The 13,796-nt window shown below is 36.4% G+C and overlaps 1 protein-coding gene across 1 annotated transcript in view; it reads left to right on the top strand.

Moving 5' to 3' along the window:
• The window catches only part of cntnap2a (contactin associated protein 2a), a 343,240-nt gene that overhangs the window by 204,535 nt on the left and 124,909 nt on the right, over positions 1-13,796 (top strand). The window contains exon 10 of the mRNA XM_026200982.1: positions 8,598-8,760. Coding sequence (XP_026056767.1) covers positions 8,598-8,760 — 163 coding nt within the window. The remainder of the gene's footprint in view (positions 1-8,597; positions 8,761-13,796) is intronic.

Here is a 13,796-nt window from a genome sequence, read left to right on the forward strand (position 1 = left end):
CTCTTGATGGAAATGACCCCTCCCCGATGCCCTCTTCAGCCAGCCATCTGTACGATCGGACCACTGGCAGGAATTCAGAGATAAGAGCATGTTTAGCGGCTCAGAAAGGCAAGTATGCAAAGGGAAAGCGGCAGCTGAGATAGACAGCAGTGTCTGGCGCTATCAACCTGCCTGTCTATTGAGGCTGAGGGATAGCATGCCTGATAGCTTTATCAGACTCAGATATCTTCAAAAACAGCTAAATGAGGTAGGAACTGCAGTCCCTTCGCTCTGGGTCTGGCACAGCCCGGCAGCACATTTACACTTGACAGTCTCTAAAATGAGATCAAAAAGCTTCAGTTCTCCTCACTGCGCTGCTGTTGGTTCACCTGCACACTAACCATAATTATCAATCATACTTCTCCATCCGTCACTGTTATTTTCTAAAGAGATGTGTCTACACTGTCTGATTTGTTTACTGCTGATTGTTTTTTGTTGTTGTTGTTGTTGTTTTTAGCATAGGATGATCTCCATAATGCAGAATATGAGTATGCCAAAGACCATTAACATTGGGAATGACTGTAAAACTCAGATTGAAACATATAAGTAACAAATCATTTTCTGTCAATCTGTCAAATCATGATCTAAGAACTAAAACTTTTTTGAAGTCAAGAACCTTAAATGTGATAATTTTATATTCTAAAATAAAATAATTTGAAAGTATTTACTTATTGATTAAAATTGATAAATAAAAATGATTTTCATATGACTTCATTTAAATAAATTAATATATTATAGAGCTATTTATATATTCTTTCTTCATTTGTTTGTTTCCAAATTAAAATAATAGGCTTTTATATTGTCACTGTACTAAAGCCCGATATATTTTTTGCTTTACTTCATATTAAATTTCATTACATTCTGGCCACTATTAGAGTAATATTAGATGTGTAAATATTTTTGACTATTGCAGTTTAAAGTATTTTGTTTTTAGAAATAAACTGTAATCAAATTTGGTAAATGTATTAAAATATTGTATTAAACATTTAATGAATGCCTTAGATTAACATTTTTTATTTATCATGCCTAAAACGTACATTTTGTGTAGTCTTTTCTCTCTCTCTCTCTCTCTCTCTCTCTCTCTCTCTCTCTCTCTCTCAAATTCTTTGTGGATCTTCAAACAACCTGTGGTCCATGAGGGGTTCATGGCCCATGTTTGAAAATCTTTGGTCTAAGAGATCTGATTTCATATTGAACTACTCATCATATTTTCATTTTTTTCTTCTATTTTTTTTTCATTGCTTTTCAGTGGTTTGCTCAAGTAAACAAACAAAATCTGTGCTATCCATTTGTGTGTGCATATGGTCTGCACTAATATTAAGCAATATGTTTTGTTAAACAAAATATTAAATTATTAAACTAACCTATCTGTGGCTTAAATGGACTTTGCTTCAAATGATTTGCATAGCAGTATAGTTTTGGCAGCTTTGTTGGCTCTCCGAAAAGTCTTGTTGCTCCCTAGCCAGTTCATAAATGGTTATTATAAAGTTTATTCTTTATTTAGATGATTATTATAAAATAAGGTCATTTTTCAGTTAGAGGACACTTTTATATCTAAGCATTAAATGAACAAATTACAGTGCAGTTTTACTGCGGTGACTGAACTATTTATCTTGATCTTGGGCACTATGGTGTTAGTTTAAAGGCCCCGATATACTCAAAGCAAAGTTCTTTTTATTTCTTTGACTAAGTTTTAAGAAAAGTTTGAAATACCCGAGCAGTGGAATACTAACATCCAACGAATGTGTTAATATGCACACGTTCCTCTCAGTAATGAAATAAACACACAATTGGAAATGACAGCGGTGAGAAAACAACATTTAAGAAAGCATCATAGCGATGTGGATATGTTATAACCAATGCTGCAATTTCGTGAGAAGATTTCCATGTCAAAGAAGGCAGAGCCACAGAGCCACATCTATCTATTATGAAGTCACCACAGACCAATGGAAGTTTAAATGGGTTTACCAGCCAGAGCGAACTTTTCAGAAAGTTCACTCTGGCAAGACACTTTAAATGCCCAAAACTATTATCTCTTTTTTGCCTTAATTTGGTTCAAAATGGCATAGCATCCGTTTATTCTTTGATGCTGCTTGACAAACAGTATACATTGGGGCCTTACGATTCTTGCAAAATGCATATAAATACAAATATTTTAAACAATGGTTCACCCCCAAAGATTTAATTTGCTTAAAATGCACTTACCCTCATACCATCCAAGATGTAAATTAGTTTGTTGCTTCTTTAAAAAAGATTTGGAGAAATTTAGCATCACATCACTTGATCACCAATGGATCCTCTGCAGTGAATGGGTGCCATCAGAATGAGAGTCCAAACAGCTAATAAAACATTACAATAATCCACAAATCTCCAGTTTGTCAATTAACATCTTGTTAAGTGAAAAGCTGGTTGTTTGTAGTAAACAGACATTTTTTAAACTAAAAATCATTGCTTAAAATTCAAGTCCAACAAAAGTCCTCTTGTCTGAATCAGAAGATAAACATATAAATATTAGATAAATATGTACCGATCAAGTATTGTTTATAAGTGATAACAGTCCAAAACTGTTTTAAACAAAACTGATTGACTGGCACCATGTGGATTATTGTGACAATATCAATATGTGATAACATCAATTTGTTTGGAATCGGTTGGCTTTGGCATCTATTTACTGCAGAGAATCTATTGGTGAGCAAGTGATGTAATCCAAAATTTCTCCAGATCTGCTCTGATGATCTTGGATGGCCTGCGGGTGAGTACATTCTCAGCAAATATTCTATTTTTATATGAACCACAGCTCCCCACTAGATTTCTTGTTTATCTAGAAACCACCAGCATGAACACTGGTAATTTAGGCTGCTTATGCATGGAAGCTAATTGTAGAGCATGGAACTGGGCACATTAATTTTAATGTGGTAAAATCATCAAAGACTTGCCTCTGATCAGACTGTGCTAGAGATGGCAAGGTCATCTTCAAAAAATATGCAGGACCAGATTAGGTTACTGGAGGCAGCTAATACTGTATGTTCCCATTCACTTAACGCAGACAGCTGTAGTGCATTTCATTAACGTGAACACACATGCACGTGTTGGCAGACTGCAAGAGCATAACAATCTTTTTTATTTCTATGCATGGACTGATGCCTCTTTATCTTGTTAATTGTATGACTGTTCATCAGTTTTTTAGATGTCAGCTTAGTACAAAGACTATGATAGCTTTTCAGCTTAAAATCAGTGCAAATGTATACATTAAATCTCAGAACTGGCTTTATCTCTGTTTAGGAGAGAGTTTAAATAGATCAAAAGGGGTAGCAGGATATTTTTCATGCAGCTGGTAATGCTATTTATACTATTGTTTGGCATCCAGTCTGATGTAGGTAATATTTTATCACTGCTTTCTCTAACACAATACTAGTTTAGCTTGAAATAAATAGATAAATACAATACAATGTTTGAATTTTGGAATGGGCAGATTGGAAAGTGAACCCTATGTGCCTCTACCGGTGGGTTATTGCTGTTATCAGCCTTGAGATAATGTCTCTAAAGAGCAAAGACAGACATGTGTGTTTGTTCAAGATAAGCCTCTGGTAACAGTTATACACCTGATTCAGATCCTCATTACAGGGAAAGACAGACTGGCCTCATGCACTTTGTGTTTCCACAACTCCTGGCATTTTCCTACCTTCCTGAGATTAGGCATGCTTTTGAAAAAAAAAAAAGATTTGAAAAAACTAATAATAATAATTATAAAAACAGTGTTTGTTTCAGACAAGAATTGTGAGAGCAATGATATGTGCGCTCAGAACATCAGGCCCAAATTTAATACGTGAGATACATAAATATAATATTGTATAGGTTTCAGATTTTGTCTGCAACATTTCAATTTTTTGTTGTTTTTTAAAGTTCTATGTTAATATAAGTCTGGTGCAACAAAAATGAAAATACTTCAATCACTCCAATGTTTTGATTTATTTGATATCAGTGGGGTCTGAGTTTGGTTTGGACCTCATTAATTGTATGGACAAAGATTTTCAAAAGTAGATTCATTTGTATTTACATCAGAAAAGAGAAAATAATTGTCTGCCTATATTTACATTATTTTAAATTACATTTAAACAAAGCATTTTTGCACATATTATGTTTCATCATACATTTTTAATGAAAATAAATATATTTTTGTAACAATAAAAAAAAAAAAGTCTCTAAAGAAACCTGTTCAGTGAATACTGCAGTGTATCCCATTCATAATTTAAAAAAGTTTTACCTCTTCCTTATGTGACAAAGAGCCCAAGATGCTCATTTGGACTTTTGCAAACAAAACATAATTAGCTTTAGCACATGTTTGATTGCTTAAGCCCTAATGGAATATCCTAGCAAACAAAAAAAGTCTCTGATGTCTCCAAAAGACCTCTCATATGCATTTAGCTGTCTACAGTGGAACAGCAAGAATAGCTCTTTGTTTGTCCAAGAAAGGGACTGCTTGTCTCCCGACATTCTCTCTAGTTAGATGTAGTCTCCCAAACCCATTTTACAGAGGATGGTTCTGTGCATTTGTGGCAGACCTCACTGAATTAATGACTGTCTGATGGGAGATGGCAGTAGATTGGATTTTGTAATAAAGAAGTCAGCATTAAACAGAGAAGGGCTGTAGAGTTCTTGTGCTGCTGATTAGGACTTTAAAATACCCATCAACCTGTAGGAGGTCAGCTTTTGTTTTGATGACTTTCTAATAGAGTGGAATAAAGAAAAGGGACTCTCAAATTGTTTTCTGAAACAGTATAAGGCATGTAGGGGAGTTTTACAGTACTGCTGACTTTTTTATCTACTATTTTTAATACACTAAAAACGGTCAGTTTTTTCTCTCCTTTCTAAGATTTATGCGTTTTAGAATTATAAAAAAATCTGTCAAACTGAATTGAATCCAAACTTTTGTTTGTTTGCCTTTTTTATATAATTGTGTCTTCTTTTACACCAAAGGTAACATGCAACTAAACACTAGGGGTGGTTTAAAAAATATTCGATTAGTCTAGCCTGTTTTCATTTAATGAACGGAACATTGTTTCGCACCTCCCATCCAATTATTCGCAGTAAGCTTTTTGCTTTGTTATACTTTTGATATGAAACAAAGTCTGAGATTACAAATTCTGTACATTTTGTTATAATATTCAAACAATAAAAGCCATTTTGGGGCTGTTTATTGTAGAGTGACAGATCATAAGCTTGTGAATGAGATTCGAAATCCGATTATGAAATTTGGGTCAAAACCCAGCCCTGCTAAACACTGGCACTCTCACTGGCTCGTTTCAAGTCATTTCATGTTTATTTAGATTTGAACTTAACCAAAAACAGTGTTGACCGAATGGCGTGTTGTTTGTTCTGTAATTAGCTCATCTGTTTCCACCGGTTCGACCCATTCATGCCAATTTGTGGACCTGTTGTGAATATATTATGCTGATAGAATGAGAAATCATTCAATCACAGCCAAGAAGCACTTTACATCAGTTCTACATCACTATCACTTTATTTTAGGACCTCAATGAGAACACATTAGGGGCTTTTCCACTGTCAGGCCAGTGCAAACCAGTGCTTTAAACACGCCGGATGGGGCAAATAGCCTCGGACCAGTAGCATTGTGTCCAAAATAATTATGCGTTTCCACCGTCGGGCCAGAAGCTCAGCTGCGCTTCACTAAAACCTGCCCTTGACATGCCTCTCTAGAACAACATCATGCAACCCCATCATTTCACCAACAAAGAGAAGTTATCAGAAAACAAATAAGAAATAAGTTACTAGAACCACCGCGATCAAAAAAAAAAAAAAAACAAAGACGATAAAAGCGGTCGTTTGTTTTCATGCTTTGTTAAATATTTAAATCCAAAGGCATCAATGTTTCACTATAATAAGTGATGCACTGATCATAATAAGTTAATTTATCAGGATAGAAAATTAGTCACACAAAAATAAAGTGTTATGAACTTAGCCTGCTTATTCAGTCAAATCTGCTCTGTTTATTTATTATTATTCATAGTCACAGTGGCCTACTGTATAAACATCACATTTAGAAAGAATGATAATTTCTATATTTTTATTACTTTTATTATTATATTTTTGTGACATACAGTAGGCTACGCAGGGCTAAACTCTCGACATGAGACTTATGACAGATATATGTTACTAAATAAATACACATTTGTGATAGAGAATAAGAAGCTGACATCTGAGTTCTTCAAGTGGGGACATATACCATGTTTACTATGGTAACTTTAATGCCTAGCGTGCATAGTCTTTAACATCGCTTTGCATGGTGATTATAATCCACATCGGATCAGTTATTTCAAACACTTGCTGCTGACTGAAAGTGAGTTTTTAAAGTGAGACCACCACCGATCAAACACCGGAAGTGACATTGGAAACGCGACTGGCCCTAGCACATACCAGCATGCCCGCTCTTGGCAAATGCTGCTATTGAGCTCAAAGGAGCCTACTTAAACTTAATCTGTGTCACTTTAGGAAAAATGGTTGTTTTACTCACAATTCGATGGCACCTTTTCATAATATCTCTTGTCAGTTATTGTAAGATACACTGTTGTATCATTATGAACTTGCCAATGCAGAATAAACAAAAACAGTTAACATCTGCACCAGGTTTATTGATGAGAATACAATTTTACAACAAGGGCTTCCCAGGGGAATCTTCCATATTCCATTTGCCTTTCATGAATAATACATGAAGCCCATAGAAACTCATTAATCTTACAGTAGTTATTCTCCAATCCCTGCAAAATCATCAGCAGCACATAAACACAGTCATGCAGAAGCTACTCAGAAACCCAGTCAGGAGTGTGCGTTGTGGGCCTCAGCCGTAATTTAGAGTGTTATCTTGTCAGAAAAGTGACTCTCCTCAATTAATTACGACAGCAGAATGGGACAAAAGCAGTCACCGGGAAGTCGCATTTCGAGTGTGGGTGACGAAGACCTGCCTTTTCCCACGTCCCTTGTTGATCACGGATCCTGGCGGCTTTCCAGATCCCCACAAATCCTGGCGATCATTGAGATGCCACCACAGCCCTGCCTTAATTTGTCAGCAGATGCTTGCTTTTTTCTCTGTAGCGAGACGCTTTTCCCTCAGTGTGTCTTCTAATAGCCCACCTTCCTCATCCTCCTCTGGTGACTGCTCAGGCATATAGACTCCTAGACAGGTGCAGGAAGCAGACAAGACAGATGGTCCAGCAAACTTAAGGAACTAACCCCCCACCCCCCCCACCCCTCTCTCTCTCTCTCTCTTTCTCTCCCTCTATTTTATTTTATTTTTTAAACCAGCTCCTTGCAAACACTGATGCTTCCAGATGCTCTCATTTGTAGAATAATGTCAGGGGGCTGCAAGGTGAATCTCAATAGACCTTCCTGTGATCGGCATCATAGAAAGCTTTGTTTACCTCTAATGCATGTGTAACCAACCCTGAGGATCCTCCAGATCTTTGGGGTCTAAATTTCGCATGCTATCCCACGAATATCAGCGGTCCGTATGAAGAAATCTGTCTTATCTGGGTTTGTTCTGTATTTTTAGGTGTTTTTATCTAATTAGTTGCATCAAAGTTAGCTGATTGTTTGCGATGTGCTTGACCTTTTTTGGTGTCAAAACTATCACTTGGTTAATGAGGTTAGGTTGACAGGTTTTTCTCCAGTTAATGGTCCTTATGTTCAGCTTTTACACGTGACATTAGATCACACACAGTGACTTTATTTTTGTTTAATTTAGTTTGACCTTTTTTATAAAGAGTGATGCAGTACACAATCCTACAGTATGAGCTTACGTGTCTCACCCGAAGGTATAGTGATTATTTAAAGAGCTCTCCATCACAGGTCAGGATTATTTTTAGAATATATGTTGAATTACGGTTAATATCAGAGGTCATTATATAACATATGTTGATTACTGGCCACAATTAGAGATATTTTAGCATCATAATCGGCCAATATTGAATGCCAATATAATGAATGCTTAATTTTACCTAATTTTACTTTTAGATTGTCTTTGCTCTCATTATAAGCTCATATTTTTGTTTTAGTACTTTAATTTTAATTTAATGAAATAAATTGGTAAGCCTTGGCAAGCATAAGAGACTGCTTTCAAAAACATTTAAATATCTTAGATGCCAAATCTTACAGATGCTTTTTCTTAAAAGGATATTTAACACAAAAATTAAAATTATGTCATTAAGTACTCACCCTCATGTCTTTCCAAATCCGTAAGACCCCCGTTCATCTTCTGAACACAAATTAAGATATTTTTGATGAAAAACCAGAGCTTTCTGACCCTGCATAGACAGCAATGCAACTGACACATTCAAGGCTCAAAAAGTTAGTAAGGACATCATTAAAATTGTCCATGTAACATCACTGGTTCAACCGTAATATTATGAAGCTTGTTGAAACAAGTCCTTTTTTTTTTTTCTTTTTTTGCACAAAAAAAAATAACAGAATTTTCTTTTTTAGGGGATCTATCCCTGTAAGACACATAACACTTAAAATCTTTGCTTTGTGTTTTGTTTGTTTAGGTTATTTTTTAAGAACCAGAGCATCTCCCATCCAGCGCTCTTTCCAGGGCTGCATGCAGCTCATTCAGGTGGACGATCAGCTGGCTGACCTCACCGCAGTGGAGCAGGGAAGGATGGGAGCCTTCGAGAACGTCAGCTTGGACATGTGTGCCATCATTGACAGGTCAGAGCCAACCCTTCTTTCCTTGCCCTGCCTTTCAACAAACACTGGCTGAGACAGTGATTATCAGTTGCAGCAGACTGAGACTGTGGCTTTATCCCCACCGGCAGCATCTGCCCTGGGGGCAGGATCCGTCGCGCTCTGCCTGCTCTCCCTGGAGTTGACCTTCTTCATTCCTCGACTTCAATGGCAGTTGAGGAGTTTAATCAGAGAGCAGATGCTGTGCGAGAACAGGAGTCCGGCTCTTGGTTGTTATCTTTAGATTGATTTTGCATACTTTCACTCTCCAAGGCTTAGCGTTTTTGTTTGTTGCCACACTGCAGATACAAATCCCATTAATAGAGATTTATTAATGATATGAAACAAAACAAGTGGAACAAGAAACCATCATAGCTGGTCATCCGGGTCTCATTTTTACTGCTTTTATGTAGTAGGGAAGTAGGCATATTTGGATACTTGGCTAATAACAAAAAGCTTGAACAGATCTTCAAAACAAAATCTGTATAAAGACTTCAAAATAGAATGCATATGAACATAAAACCAACCAAATCCCATTACTATGTGCACAACACAACCAAATGGGCAAAGTAAATTAATCGTGAAAAGCAATGTTTTTGAAAACACAGCATTTCAAGATAGACATATTGCCTGCCACATTTATATCTTTAATGATTTCATGAAATAGTGTCTCATCGCCAAGGCAGGAGGATTCCCAAACAGATGTGAGGGCTAATGTATTCATCCATTGTGCAAGAAAACAGTAATTTGCCTTCAAATTACAGACAATTAAGGGTCAAGCAGCCTGTTTTTAATCACAACTAATCAGATTTGTCTTTATGGTATTTAAACCTGGCCCTTCAAATAGTTAAACTAAATGATCTGTTTGTTGATGATATAATTTATTTTTCGTTTGTTTAGTTTTTTTCTTTTTCATAAGCATCATTGCTCAGTTGGGGGCAGATATGATGTTGGTTTGGTAATTTTTCATGTATTTTGTTTGATGGTAATTCAGTTCTATTGAGATGAAGGAAGCATATCTGGAGACTTTCCTAGGAAAAACATCCATTACTGCAATACATTCTCATAGTGGGACGTATTCACTACACAGTTTTGCAACTTTTATATGCGTAAGTTTTAAAGGGATTCTCCAACCCAAAATTAAATTTGTATCATTAATCACTTACCCCCATGTCATTCCAAACCCATAAAAGCTTTGTTCATCTTCGGAACACAATTTAAGTGACTTTCCCATAGACTGCCAAGTAAGAGACATCATTTTTGTTTTTCTGATGATGTGGTTGCATTAGGACCTTGACAGTGTATTTACTTGACAGTTAATGAGATAGTCAAAAGCCTCCCGGTTTTTGAGGGTAACATGAGGGTAAGTTATTAATGACAAAATTTTAATTTTGAGGTGGAGTAACAACATCACACAACATCTAGAGTCATATTTACAGTGGTCAAGATAGATCAGGTGCACTGCAACTTAAGAAAACACGTGCAACTAGAAAAAGCACCAGCAAATTATCAAAACATCGTCTCTTTTCTGTGTGTGTGTGTGTGTGTGTGTGTGTGCACTTGCATGGGTTAAATGCAGAGCAAAAATTCAGAGAATGGGTCTCCATACTTGGCCACATGTCACTTCACTTGAAAAATACTCACCACACAACCCAATAAAAGAAAGAAATGCACTGTAAAATAAAAAAAATTAATTAAAAAGAAAGAAAGAAAGAAAGAAAGAAAGCGCTGCAAGTAACTCAAACAACAACGGATCAATTACGAAAATTATCCATGATTTTACTCCAAATAAAAAACCCACAGCTTTACTACAGATATCATAGTTAAACTATGGTAAGTGTAGCAAAACCATGGTTGATTTGTGTTAGGTAAGTTGTAAAAGTTAGTCAGCTTACATAACATTTCACACTAATTGTTTATTTCGTCAAATTATTTAGGCTAATAATATTCAGAAAAAGCCAAGGAATCATATGATCAGGGTGATAAATAAACAAAAATCTCAACTTTCAGGGTAGTCATTGATAAGCATCATATATATATATATATATATATATATATATATATATATCTAGTTCACACAAAATTGCTAGCTCAAAATATCAGCGTTTTCTCATGAAATTGTGCTTAGAAAATCCTCAGGTTAACCAGCACTTGACTTGACATTAATGGCCTCCTACATCAAGTGTAAGGAATAGCTAATTAATAAATAACTATTTGCTTTCTTTGTGTTCTTTTGCTCATTTATACATTTATGTTTGCAGCTAATTTACGTCACTCCTCACTGATAAAGACCCGCATATGGAGGCACTGTTTATATTCCATTAGATTTCTTACAGCTCAGTTAGAAGCTTAAGCTCCACTTTAATTGTGTGTAAAGATGCATTGTTCTTTAATGCGTCTCATTAGTCTTATACCTTTGGGCTGAATGCATACTCAAAATGATTTAAAGACAAGCTCAGTTCATTCTGCATGTCTGTCTGCCGTTTTAAATACATATCAATCCTCAATGACAATATTTTCTGGATGTTTCAGATGAACTTCCTGTCTTTGCTGTGCTGTTTATTTATGTTTTTGAGGTTACGGTTTATACTGCAATACAGTTAGTTGTAAGTCCCCAGAGAAAAATCTTTTCCTTTATTAGATCAGGCAAGATAGAGAATCACTCTCTCTCCCTCCCTCCAAATGGAGTGAACCGTAATAATAGAGGAGGCAAGAGACTGTTGAACGCTCTCCCTGTGTGTTTTTCCGTCAGCGTAATGATGCTTCTCTGGCAAAGCTCCATAGTGCCAGCGCAGTGAGGAGCAAACTCATTATATGGGATCGGAAGGGGGGCTACCGCTTGCCACACCATTGATTTTATGTTCACTTTCATCAGGCCAGGTGATGCACTATCAATCTCCTTTACCAAACGTGTCCCTGTGTTTGACATGTAAAAGAATATTCCATGTCCTCCCACCAGGAAGACACTAAAACACACGACCTTGCAGTTAGATACAGCTCAAATCACATCCTCTCCTTCAACAGGAGATTTTTTTTCCTCTTTTTCTCACCCCTACAGTATTTCATACACATCAATTTCCCTCACATCAAGCTATTTCACGCATAAGCTGTTCTGCCGAACTTCTGGAGGCCTTCTTAGAATGTGACTCATCCTAAATAACTGTGCAAAATGTTTGCAGTAATGGCGTGTCGAGTGGGGGGTGAGATGGGACGAGAGGGGCTACCGGCTAATCTGCGCCCATCTCTGAGGAGATGCAGATTGGTGTCTCACCCCAACAAGTCTAATCTGACAGAGGCATTTAAAGTCATGTGCTTTCTCTGTTTATAATGGTTGCATTAGAAAACTGTCACTTTCCATTACAAAAGCACAGCTAGGGATGTAAACAGCCAGAGCGGGGAAAAACTATGCTCCGGTCTCCAGGGTTGGGGAAGCTGCTTTGAAACTGTAATTTGTTAAGGTAGTTAAACAGTAGTCAAGATACTCTTTTGCAAAAGACAAGAAATTATTTTGAAAAAAAAGTAGCTAAATTTAAGCTACTTAAGAGTACACTATTTTTAAATAAGTAACTGGTAATGTCATTTTGAATTTAATCAGAGCGGTTTTCTTCTGGGTTTTTCAAAGAGTTTTTTGAAAGAATCTAAAGTAGGGTGACTGCATTCAAATAGAATAGGTACGTTTATACAAAAATCTACTTTAAAAGTAGTGTGTATTACAAACAGTGTTTATATGAACTTTACAAATGAAACTGATTCACTAGAATGGGTCATTCCACACTGGAATATAAGAGAAAGTTTTTCAATGAATGAGTTGAATGAATCAATCAAATTTACCTCTTGTGTATGAGAGAGAATGTTTATGAAATGATTTACTCAAATGAATCATGTTTTCCAATATTCCATGTGAGAGCAGAATGTCTGATGAATCAATTTACTATAATGAATCAGACTTTACACTCTTGCGTATTTGAGAGAATGTTTTTGAAGTGGTTTGCTCAGTTCAAAATGTGAGAGAGAATTGTTTGAGATGAGTCATTTTAATAGAATGAATCAGACTTTTCACTTTTGCATTTGAGAATGTTTTTATAAGCAATTCTCTCAAATAAATCAAATTCTCAATTTTTACATATAAGTTAAGAATGTTTGGGAAGGATCCCTTTATTAGAATGAATCAGACTTGCCACTTGTGTATTAGAGACAATTCACTCAAATAAATACTAATAATTGTCCAATATTACTTAGGAGAGCAGAATGTTTGATGAATCACTTCACTAGAATGAATCAGACTTTACACTCTTGCAAATTTGAGAGAATATCTGTGTAGTGATTTGCTCAAATGAATCAAATTTTCCAGTGAGTAGAGGTCTTCACAGTGCCCCCGAGACCCATCAACCCGGGACCTGACCAGGGACCCGTACGGGTTCGGGTCTATATTTTAAATGATCAGCCGGGTCCGGGTCTTTCCGAATCTATTACCTCGGGCCCAGTGTCTTTTTAACATTGTGTGTAATACCTGTGCGATCGGAGTCATCGGACTCGGAGAACACCCGGCCGTGATCAAACACTGTTTGTGTTTTTTGTAACTTGCAACTTGTAAAATTAGGAAAAGAAAAGAGTGAGCCAAAAAAAGCGACCTCTCTCTCTCTCTCTCTCTCTCTCTCTCTCTCTGCCTTTAGAAGCAGAGCGTGCAGACTCAGAATTAATGCAGGTGCACGCATGGTGATAATGTTTGCAGACTTGACACACTAATATTTAATATATTTCAAATCAGCAACTCAATCTGAGGTGAACTGTCACATGAATCCGGGTAGGCATTTCTCGGATCTACACGGGTCCGAGTCCAGCTTTTGAAATATTAGACGTGTCCGGGTTGGTTCGGCATAGTACATTACGAGTCTCTTTCGGGTTCTGGCACAAATTTTTGGACCCGTGAAGACATCTACTACAGAGCATGTGAAAGAAAAATTGTTTGAGATGTGTCAATTTAATGTATTGAATCAGACTTTTCGCTTTTGTAAATGAGA

The sequence above is a fragment of the Carassius auratus genome, chromosome 24 (assembly GCF_003368295.1).
Source record: "Carassius auratus strain Wakin chromosome 24, ASM336829v1, whole genome shotgun sequence".
NCBI classification, from domain to species: Eukaryota; Metazoa; Chordata; class Actinopteri; order Cypriniformes; family Cyprinidae; genus Carassius; species Carassius auratus.